Here is an 11,854-nt window from a genome sequence, read left to right as displayed (position 1 = left end):
ACACGCACGCACGCTCGCACGCACACGCGCCCACACACGTACACACGCGCGCTCACACACACACACACACACACACACACACACACACACACACACACACACACACACACACACACACACACACACACGATGGATACTCTGCAGGGCTTCTCTCGTGCCGAATACTAACAGAGCTTTGCTGAATTCTAATGGGAATCTTCTGCGGGGTTATTCCATATCCTCAGGTCCCTCAGCTCAAAGATCTGAGAGAATTTCTAAGCCTTGTCCCTCGTTCTGTCTCTCTCGCTTACACGCGTTTCTTCATATCCCCGCCCCCTCCCCACCACCACACACACACACACACACACACACACACACACACACACACACACACACACACACACACACACACACACACACCGTGTGTGCGTCTCTCTCTCTCTCTCTCTTTCTCTCTCTCTCAAGAGTCACTTGAGGCGCAATTATTGCAAAGCCTCTTTTACACCCGAGTAGAAAAACAACCAACGTCAGCAGAAAAGCTTGCCCAGAAGAACAAAACCACTTAAAAAGTTTAATAGGACTCAAAAGGTCTGTTAAAATCTTCATTCAAGGGTCGGCATGTGCCAAAATCACATTAAACTACAGTAGTCATATTTCACTAATTTACCTCAACCCCACATTTGTTCGTATGGTTAAATCATTACTCTACAATATTATATTAATAATGCGTTATTTCAGGACAATTCTGGTAAATGTGTCTCATAATCATTACATTTCTGTATGCATGTGTGTGCTACGACCGTTAATGGGTAAACAATATTGTGTACAGTATGCGTGTGAGAGTACTGACGAATGAAGATGTTTTAACACCGAAAATGCTCTATTTGTGAGGTACTTTGATTTATGCAACTCGATGTCGCCACCGTGTGGTTAAAATAATATTTGAAGGCTTCTGTTTATTTCCCATCGTTTCCAATAAACAAATCAATAAAACCATAGCTATGGCAAGTCCTCGCACACATTCGCTAAAGCATGCTTTGATAACATGTGGTGTCATATTAACATGGCTGTTTAAGCTCATCCTAACATGAACCCTTAACAACAGTGTTAAATAACCACATGTCAGTAGAAATGTGGTGATGTAAACACTGTGCCAAATATAATGCCCCCTTTAATTCATATGGTTGTCAACGCAATGTTAGCCTATTGTGATTGAATCAACCAATATGGCTTCTAGCTAAATAAGGCTTATGTCACTGCTTTTGAAAACCCATCCCTTTTAGACCTACGCATATTGCCACTTGCTTGTTTCCGTTACATCAGTCTGATTTCTAAGCAAAATCCAAAAAGGTGTTTAATTAAACTTTACAATGGAGACTATCTGCTATTGTACACGACCACAAACAAGACCGACCTTGTGTTATGATTGCTCCTTTACCAGGCCAGATCGGCTTAAATTATTCCACTGAATGTCGAAATGTGGAGAATGATAATAAAATATATAATAAAATATAATATATAATAAAATAAACACAGCAAACACCGTTCGAATAAATAACCTTGCATCCAATTTTAATACTGCAGACAGAAGAAAGGGTCATGAAAACGACCAGCAATTACAACAAATCAATTACAAAAAAAAAACAAATCAAATCAAAGTCTTGCATAATAGGACCAAATGAAATGTACTAAACACAGGGGCAGCCCAGAGAGCGCTCAACACAAGCAGTATGGCTTTGGAAAAAGGTAACCCTGAGTCCTCTTAAGATGAAATAAGTTGAAGGTAACGATCATTGCAAGCATCAAGAACCTAAACAGCTCCAAGGAAAGGATGTGGTGACCCTCTGACGGGCAAAACACCAAGTCTCTACTCTATCTAGAGGCACAGAAGAAAATAAAACATGCCGGTCTTTTCCAATGAGAGCCTGGTATTTAAAAAAAAGAATTTGGCCTAAAAACGTCAAAATGGTGGTTCCCAATCCTGGCAGTGCACAAGAAAACCTAGGTTTTCCTTCATTTTCAGTTGGTTAAATTAAAGCAAGTCAAATATATCCTTTTATATTATGTCCTAAATCATACATTTAAAGTGTGGGTCAGTGTCGACTCGTGAGATATTTTCAAGATGTTGCGTCTTGAGCAGGCTTGCGGACAAGTAGGCTTCAAATGATCAACCAACTATCGGACTGTTCAAACACGACAACAACGCAATACTTTTACAAGGTTCTACCCCTTAAGCTCTTTCTTAACGGGCTTCAGGAAATCCAACTGCCAAAACTGATTGAGCATTTTGGTTTTGGGGCCCCATGCTTTGCACTTCACACAGCTGCACCAACGCATCCGTTCATCCAAGACATTCTCAACTTCACCCATCAACACATTCATCCAAGACATTCTCAACTTCACCCATCAACACATTCATCCAAGACATTCTCAACTTCACCCATCAACACATTCATCCAAGACATTCACAACTTCACCCATCAACACATTCATCCAAGACATTCACAATTTCACCAATCAACACATTCATCCAAGACATTCACAACTTCATCCATCAACACATTCATCCAAGACATTCACAACTTCACCCATCAAATCACTCCAGTCAAGACTTTCACAACTGCATCCATCCACCAATCCATCCACCAATCCATCCACCAATCCATCCACCCATCCATCCACCCATCCACCCATCCATCCATCCACCCATCCATCCATCCAAGCCAGTTAGTGGTGGTTAGGGTGAAGGTGGGGGTTAGGGTGGGGGTTGGTAGTGATTAGGGCGGTGGTAGTGTTGGTTAGGGTAGGGGTGGCGGTGTTGATGTTTGGGTGGGGGTGGTGGTGCTGATGTTGGGGGTGGTGCTAGTGGTTAGGGTGGGGGTGGTGTTGATGTTTGGGTGGGGGTGGTGGTGGGACCAGGGTTGGGGTTCTATCTGGCCTTAATGTTTGGGTGGTGGTGGTGGTGTTTGGGTGGTGGTGGTGGTGGTGGAGAGGGTGGCACCGGGGTAGGGGGGGGGGGCTATCTGGCCCCTCTCCGCTGCACTACGATGGTTCCCGCCACAATGTCGTACACAGTTCTGTTGTGTTGGAAGAAGAAGAGCGTGATGAAGATGGGGAAGAGGAAGGCGATGGAGAAGTTCTTGTTCAGGGCCCGCACCGTGGACCTATGGCCGTCCAAGGTAGAGAGAAACACAGAGAGAGAGAGAGAGAGAGAGCGAGAGCGAGAGCGAGAGAGAGATCAACCAATCAGGGGGATGAAAAACAATGCAATAAGACCCACCAGCTAGTGCGCTAGCCAAGTAGGTCTTATGCTAACCATGAAGGCCAAACGCTAACCAAGTAGGCCTTATGCTAACCAAGTAGGCCTTAGGCTAACCATGAAGGCCAAACGCTAACCAAGTAGGCCTTATGTTAACCAAGTAGGCCTTAGGCTAACCATGAAGGCCAAACGCTAACCAAGTAGGCCTTATGTTAACCAAGTAGGCCTTAGGCTAACCATGAAGGCCAAACGCTAACCATGTAGGCCTTATGCTAACCATGTAGGCCTTATGCTAACCATGTAGGCCTTATGCTAACCATGTAGGCCTTATGCTAACCATGTAGGCCTTATGCTAACCAAGTAGGCCTTATGCTAACCATGTAGGCCTTATGCTAACCATGTAGGCCTTATGCTAGCCATGTAGGCCTTATGCTCACCATGTAGGCCTTATGCTCACCAAGTAGGCCTTATGCTAACCATGTAGGCCTTATGCTAACCAAGTAGGCCTTATGCTACAGCCTTAATAATATAATTATTAAGTTAAATATATTAGCCTGTAAGACGAGGTCATCATGAGATTCAACTTGGTACACTTCTGTCAAGGTCCGGCAGTGTTTCGACCAAAACTCAAATAAAAAGAGAAGAAGAATAACGTATCTATATTTAAGAACCTCACAGCAGTAGAGTTTCCTCAGCCCTCTGTATATCTTAACAATGAGTTGACCTGCTGCGATGATGGATAAAACCAACGTTTAGTAGCCAAAGACGCGGTGGTCCGCCGATCCACGGGGAGGGGGGGGGGGGGCACTTACGCCGAGAGAGAGACGTTGGTGGAGGGGACGACCAGGACGCGGTTGGGCCGGATCAGGGTGGACGTGTCGCAGGTCACGACCCGCAGACCCATCAGGAACTTCCCCGGCGTGGCCCCGCCCACTCCCCAGATACATATGATCTGATTGGATGAAACAGCGATATACGAAAAGGTTTGAGCAAGCACCTACATATCAATTTTAAAAACAATATGTTAATATTTGGTCGATTTCATAAATTAAACTCAAAGGGATTTACTGTTTCTAATATTTGGTCATATAGGTCGATGTTTAGCCGACACGATCAAAATACATTTTCTAGCAAGCAGACTTTGGACATTGGGGGTTAGAAGCAACAACCTCAGGGCTGTAAGTCCAACACAGTAACCATTAGACTATCCTGTTCAGCACAATTACAAAAAGCCAACCAATCAAAAAACACACACATGTACACCTGGTAAAAACTAGGTGAAAAAGGAAGACATTCAGGGCATTTGGCAGATGCTTTCATCCAAGGTGACTTACAATAATTACATTCGTCAGGAGAAAGACAAGGAAATCCAACCGGCAAACCACATGGAGAGCGTGTGGGTTGGGGGGAGTGAGGATGTGTGTGCGTGTAAGGGAGCAGGAACCCCCCACAGGGTACTGTCCCCTGTTTATAGGAAACCCAGTGATGTGATGGGAACAACCTCCCCCCACCCCACCCTTGACTCTCTGCACTGACATCATCTCAGGCTACTATGAGGCCAGAGTTGCATCATTGCATCCTCTGCAGGGAAGCGCGTGTGGGCGTGCAGCGAGCCGTAGCTACGTCGACAAACAAGTGGCCGACACACGTTGCATAACACTGCGCGACACTCGAGGGACGATTAAATAGTCACAACAGAGGAATAGATGGGGGGGGGGGAAGGATTCAAATGGACAGCGGGTTTGGAAGTGTGCTATGCTGTGGCAGTTAATAGCTGCCAAAACGTGCAGTGGGCACAGAAATATGTAATATCTTGTGATTTTACATTAATGTTATGACATACGATTGTGTTCACAGTTGGTTATAGTAAATTTTACGTTCAGTCATTAAATGATAATGAATGAATATTACAGCAGTATTTCCCTGAGCAATGTTCAGAAAGCTGTTACCCGGTTGCAGCAGCAGAACAAACCACCAATGGTCCCAACTTGTGGTATAAGCCACATTATACTGCATGATTGAGGTAAAGTTATTCCAGTTCAATGCATGAGAATACCCTCAGACACATTCATTTAGAAAGACATTTCCTGTTTGGTATTTCCTAATGCCTTGAGCAACTAACGATTTGCCTTTACGACTTTAAAACCGAAGATAGGATCTGGTTCATTCCCCACGCTACATGATAGTCATAACAACATAACATGAGAGCACTTGCCGCTCTCCAGAACCTTCACATTGTAGCTCCAAGTACAGTATTATGTTGACTGGTTTGTAACCGCACTAGATGCGATGCAGTGGTCGATCCATCAGTCTCAGCTGGTAGAACATGGCGTCACCACTGGGGGGCCCCCCAAAATAATCATAATAATAATAATAATGTACGCCTACACGTTGTATTCTAAGATGCTCTGGGGGACAGGGTCCACCTCATGGTAATGACGAGAACACTTCTACTCTTTCACGACTGCATAGACCCTCTGTATTTATAATCTATTTTAATTTTATTTGTGTTGTGATTGTTGTGCTGTCTTGCTCCATGTGTGCTCACGAATCTGTAAAGCGATCTTGAGTAGTAGCAAGGCGCTATATATCAGGTGGGGGCATGGGTAAAGGGGGGTGTCATAAATATTTGGCCTGTTAAGCCCCTTGAGACTGTAATGGTGATTAAGGGCTATACAAATACAATTGAATTGAATTATAGATAAAATAAACACATTATTATTATAATTATTATTATAGTACATATTTCTACATCACGGAGCAGCGACCTCGGGGGCCGTAGAGGAGGTTAGCCTCACCTCGTAGATGCAGACCAGAACGCGGTAGACCAGGGCCACCGCCATCATCTTCTGCAGGTCCTCCAGCGACGTGTTCTCGTCTATCTCCTCCACGACGAACTGGGTGATGAACTTGGCAATGTCCCTGAAGGGTGACCAGGTGGGGGGGGGGGGGCAGCAAAGGAAGAATAAAAAGCCAATATAGACTGGAGAAGGTGTTGCACGTGGTGGTTAAACTATTCAAGTTCTGCAACGGATAAGATGACACGTGCAAATCAAAAGTTTTATTTTGCTGGTCGCTAGTAACAGCTTCTGACTATTTAGCTGACATGCTAACTAAAAAACCCAACATTGGTTAAAACCAAAATCATGAGAAAGTGTGTGCGCAACCGTTTCAAAGTGAAGTCATTAATTTGGTCAGAATCTCATTAACAACAACAATACACTCTACCACTTCCGGTCTTACTTCATCCCACTTAGGTGCATGATCCACAGCACTATCGTGGCCTTCACACAGAACAGGATGAAGAAGTCCACCGTCTCAGCCAGGAATCTCTGGAAGGGCGTGGGGATAGTGTACTCCCGTCCTACCAACAGAGGGATACAGATCTTTAGGGTGATTTGATAGGCCAGCGACATGTTGCCAAAAAACCAACGCAATAATCAGTGTGTGTGTGTGTGTGTGTGTGTGTGTGTGTGTGTGTGTGTGTGTGTGTGTGTGTGTGTGTGTGTGTGTGTGTGTGTGTGTGTGTGTGTGTGTGTGTGTGTCAGAAAGTGTTGATATCTGAACGGTGAACGGGTACACAGCATAAAAGAAAAACAAAGCCTACCTGCTTGAGGCGGGTTCTGCTGCTGGACTGGCCGTCCAGGTGTGTTTTCAGCGGGATGCTCGTTGTTGGCAGCGGATAGATACGGGGGAACGGGATAACTGAAGGGATAAGGGTAATTGTACCAGTTCTGGGCGTCGAAAGTGAGGTGCCCAACGCCGGGTGGCGAGGCAGAAGCCCCGGAAGGATGGGGAAGGAGACCCGGGTGATGGAAAGTGGTGGGTGGAAGAAAGGGAAAGGCGGACATTGCCATCCAACTCTGCCAGTTCGCATGCCCCCAGTAGTACTGCCACATCCATTGCTGCAACTTTGCGCAGTATTCGGTTGTAGCGTTGATGGTGGCTTTCGGTGTCTTTTCTTCAGTTTCCGAGGTATCTGGCTGACTATCACTCGTTGCAATCGCAGCCATGGTTGAGCCACTTCACGATGTGTGTTTAATGGACGAGTTAAACCTGTGTAAACGTATTTACTACACTTGGCAATCTGGTTGTTGTTTCATATTAGCTGTAAGAGCAGAATGCTGTGGTCGATCCAAGGGCGGCGCTAAGTAGTCCCTAGAACTCAGGTGAAACCGGAAATGGAAAGTACACGTTATCAGGGTTCGATTGTTTTCGTTTAGGATCTTGACGTTATCTGAACGCTATAACTGAACTACTACATGATTCTGAAAACATATATTTTGCAAGATTATGTGTAATTAACCTCTTTTATTCAAACTATACAATGAGCGACTCACCCTGTACAACTAATGGTATGGGCCGCCTAAACCCCGTCTTATATCCGCACCTAAGCGCTTCAGTAATTTATTGCACCAGAATTGTGACATCTATTTCATTATAATTTAATTTAAGTTAAATTGAGTTTACATTTATATTTAAATTTAGGGCATTTAGCAGACGCTTTTTTCAAAAGCGCCTGACAATAAGTTGGTCTACATTTGTCAGTTAGCTTTGTACAACTCACTGTTACAGTCCAATGCGAGATGAGTAGCCTGTAGTGCAGTGGGAGTTTTGTGTAAGAACTGTGGGCTGACCATGCCATGACCTGCTATCATGAGATATAGCTTTCATATGGTGCTGCTGATAGAGAGGCCAAAAACGATACCGCAGCATCCAAGATGGTAGCTCCGCACATAAACAGTAGTGAAAGCTGTAGTTATATACTCAATAAAGTGTCTATCTTATCTTATCTTATACAGTTTTTTAGCAATTCTAAAAATATTCTCTCAATAATTTTTCTTTACCTTCTTTTTGTCGATTTCTTTTCTCTCCTTTTTCAATTTTTTATTCTCGCCATCATTTTTTCTAGACCTCCTTTCCCTCAAAGAAATTCTCTTATAATGATTCTCTCTAATGTTTTGTACCTTATTTCTTCTCGATTTTGCATTATCGCCACCATTTTTCTACCTCGTGTTCTATTCCTCCTGTAAAAAAAAAGAAGGTGTAGTGACTCCAACCCACCAGGTTTTTTGTTCTCCGTTATTCCATGCATCTTTTTTCTAAAGTTAATATTCTCCATAATCTTCAGATGCCTCCTTATTCCAGGTTTTTTATTTTTTCCATTATTCTATACCTCCCCTTTCCACGTTTTTTGGTCCACCACAAGGGGGTAGCAGAGGTCGGTTGAACGAGAGAAAAATGCACGTGTTTGATTAGACAAATGTAATTATAAAGACCGAAGTTTAATAATTAAGGTAAAATGTTTTTTTTAATCAACAAAAACTGAATATTGATGAGAAATATAATGCAGCACTCTTTTGGCGAACATAATGATTTAAAGTCGTTTATACCCTATGATGAATGCAAGGCAGAAGCCTATTCATGATGGAGAGTTTGCTGCAGGTTTATGTCCCAATCAGCCATTCTGGGGCATCTAGGGTCAGAAGGTCTCCACAAAAGCCTGTTCCGGAAATGGCTTTGATTCAAAGGACCTGCTGGTCAGTCATCTGATAAAGAGCAATGTCCCTACTCTCTCTCTTTGTCTCGGTCTCTCTTTCTCTCGGTCTCTCTTTCTCTCTCTCTCTCTCTCTCTCTCTCTCTCTCTCTCTCTCTCTCTCTCTCTCTCTCTCTCTCTTAGTCTCAGTCTCAGTCTCACACACACACACACACACACACACACACACACACACACACACACACACACACACACACACACACACACACACACACACACACACACACACACACACACACACAATGTAACCATCCAGTAGACTATTTGATTTAAAGGGTTGCTGGATGGCGAGGGGTGGTGGCGGGGGGGTATTTGCTGACAGTGCGGCTGGCCGTATCCGTGTTTGAGGTGTTGGGTCTACCAGCTCTAAATGACCGCGCCGTGTTCCAGGGTGAATGGGGGCAGCGATGCGGACACTAATCCACCCCTCACCGAGCACAGAGACCTGCATGCTATAGCCGGAGCCGGGGTCATCGCAAACGCCAAATATAAGAGCCGAACGCAGGCCCGCGATCTGGTGGGATTACTGGTGTGTGTGTGTGTGTGTGTGTGTGTGTGTGTGTGTGTGTGTGTGTGTGTGTGTGTGTGTGTGTGTGTGTGTGTGTGTGTGTGTGTGTGTGTGTGTGTGTGTGTGTGTGTGTGTGTGTGGGCCTCAGTGTGTCTGTGTATCAGAAAGTGGACACCTAAATGGTAAACGTGTTCACTGCAAACAGTGTGTGCTAGAGACAGAGATAGAGTAATTGAATTTGACGCTCTTTTTGGTTTAATTTCATTTCATTGAGAGAGAGAGAGAGAGAGAGAGAGAGAGAGAGAGAGAGAGAGAGAGAGAGAGAGAGAGAGAGAGAGAGAGAGAGAGAGAGAGAGATCATCATCATCATTCCCTAATTTATTGCACCTTACCCTTACTGTTTTCCATGCCAATAACTTTGTAATGAATTTAATTTAATTGAGAGAAAGAGAGAGAGAGAGAAGTGAGAGAGAGCGAGAGTGAGAGAGAGACTTATTTCTAGCAACTATTATTCCTGATTGAAGTATTTATTGAATAATCCCAAAGCAAAATCCATTTTAAAGAATAGCCCGAGAACAATAGGATAATTGTTGAAATTATTCCTGGATTAAAGGGGTCATTTAAGTGATACAGAATATCCCTAAAGGGGACCACAGTGGCCGCCTGTTGGGCCTCCTTCTCCTAATGATCCAAACTCTTTGATGGGACGACTGGTTCCACGCGCACTGCTTACTCGATAAGCCCCGGAGGGACAGAGCCAAGGGCATTGTTAAAAAAAAAGTTCAGGGAATTTCAGGAAAATTCTGTAGACTTTCATGGAAAAGCTACGGTTTACCATTCCCGTTTATTTTAGAGGGGAATAGGGTGATTGATTCAAATGAGACGACATGACTGTCTGGGAAAATAACGCACATTTTGTATTGTATTTTCATCAATATTTAAAGATATACTATATGTACTTGGTTTTATGAACAAAATCCTTTTTACAGCTATCTTAACGGTTTTAAAGCTAAATGCACTAATGATATCACACAAAGATAGCTATATCAATAACTTCGATAATAGATTTAGGTCTCAACCAGAATTGGGTTTGAAATAAATCAACGGAAAACCTTTCCTTCAGAGGTGGTAGTTTCAACCCTTATGGAATGAATGGAAAATCACAGAGAGAGGAAAAAAGAAAGACTTGAGAGCTTAGAGAGAACGTTTCACTGGGAAACCAAATTAATGGAATTATGTCAGTTGTGTTCGAGCTCAGACAGGAACACCCACAGGGCGAGGGGTTACCCAGCCTCCCACCGCTCTCCTATTGGCTCATGCTGGCTTTCACAAATTCCACTCGTCTTCCTCCTCATACTCCCCTCAATCGGCTCCACCACTTCGTCCTCTTCACCTTCCTCTTCCTCCTCCTCATCCTCTTCCTCCTCCTCCTGCTTCTCACATAATATTCTTCCTGCACCGCGTACTCCCCTCACTCTGCTCCTCATCTTCCTCCATCTCCTCCTCCTCTTCCTCGTGGATTCCACCTCTACCCTCTGTGTTGTTTTTTTCCCCCCGTCAAATTCTCGTCTTCTCACCCTCAACGTGCTCTCAGCCTCACAGTTCTCAGCTTCTATGATCTCCTTTCTCATGTCCTTCGCAGCGGGAGGGAATTCCTTTGGTCTTCGTACCCCATAGCTCGTGTGTGTTTTCCTCAGGAGCCAGGGCGATCTGATCCTCTCAGCGGAACGTGCAGAACGGACCAAAGCACACCGCTGGAGTGTTTTGTTCTGTGAGTCCAGTGCAGGCTGTGTAGGGGAGTGAAAACATGTCACTATATGATGGGTTTAAACATTAACCGTCCGGAACCCTTGTGGACCCAACGTCGTCAAACACCAAAAGATATTGAGCCTAGGCAGGTCAGACGTCATGTTTGTTCGATTTTGATCGAACAAAAGTGTCGGAAACCTCGGGTCCTTTTTCTTATTGATGAATAGTGTAGACATGGGCGGAAAAAATGTCAATCAAACTGTCCTGGTGTCTTTAAAATCATCGCTCCACTCCCACTGTCCCTTTGTGTGCTCCTCTGGTTCCAAACCTGATGAGAACCAGGCCATGAGATGGGATCTGACCCATGGAGATCTCTGCTTGTTGGGTTAACGTCCAGCTGTGTCCCCGGAGGCGAGGCTGAGCTGTCTTCCCCTGGTTCCCTGGTGTTGACGCAAGCAGCTGCAGATCGAAAGGTTTGGGGAGGAATCCACCCGGACTGGTGTGCACTTCGCTGATTCATAGCTCCTATGTTATTTTTTTGGCTCTTGTTGATTTCTTTGAGTTTGATGTTAGATGTTTGTGGAAATTCGAGTGCACTTTGTTGAGACGTGCGATTTCTGTTTCTCTAAAACGTCACACAATGTGTGCGCTAATGCTCTGCCCTAGTGCACTCTCATAAGCTGTTGTTTTTGGCATATTTGGTGATTCAGCACGTGGATGACTTTTGCCACTACTCCAGTTTGGACTGTACGCTGTGGCCGTTCTCAACATCATTTCATGCCAATTCTGTACCGCCCTTAAT

General features: G+C 44.4%; 1 protein-coding gene across 2 annotated transcripts; it reads right to left on the bottom strand.

Annotated features, from left to right (window-relative positions):
• Positions 1-2,934: 2,934 nt before the first annotated feature.
• Positions 2,935-7,829, bottom strand: fam8a1a (family with sequence similarity 8 member A1a). 2 transcript variants are annotated; one of them, XM_030347485.1, is made up of 5 exons: positions 6,846-7,829; positions 6,482-6,602; positions 6,037-6,172; positions 4,051-4,190; positions 2,935-3,143 (listed from the first exon to the last, which is right to left on the bottom strand). In XM_030347485.1, the coding sequence occupies exons 1-5, from the start codon at positions 7,249-7,251 to the stop codon at positions 2,999-3,001; spliced, it is 948 nt and encodes a 315-aa protein (XP_030203345.1). In that variant the 5' UTR covers positions 7,252-7,829; the 3' UTR covers positions 2,935-2,998. The 2 variants fall into 2 exon arrangements, with proteins under 2 accessions (XP_030203345.1, XP_030203346.1); XM_030347486.1 differs by having other exon boundaries at positions 2,937-3,143; positions 6,037-6,160; positions 6,846-7,822.
• Between the last annotated feature and the right edge of the window lie 4,025 nt (positions 7,830-11,854).

This window comes from Gadus morhua, chromosome 22 (genome assembly GCF_902167405.1).
Source record: "Gadus morhua chromosome 22, gadMor3.0, whole genome shotgun sequence".
NCBI classification, from domain to species: domain Eukaryota; kingdom Metazoa; phylum Chordata; class Actinopteri; order Gadiformes; family Gadidae; genus Gadus; species Gadus morhua.
This window is presented reverse-complemented; position numbering and strand designations above follow the sequence as displayed.

Bases quoted from the DNA above. Each gene is read 5' to 3' on its own strand.
- fam8a1a (XM_030347485.1), bottom strand. From the start codon at position 7,251: ATGGCTGCGATTGCAACGAGTGATAGTCAGCCAGATACCTCGGAAACT. The intron at 6,173-6,481 runs GTAAGACCGGAA...CCCCCCCACCTG, and splicing joins ATGCACCTAAGTGGGATGAA to GTCACCCTTCAGGGACATTG. The intron at 3,144-4,050 runs GTAAGTGCCCCC...GGACGGCCATAG, and splicing joins ACCAACGTCTCTCTCTCGGC to GTCCACGGTGCGGGCCCTGA.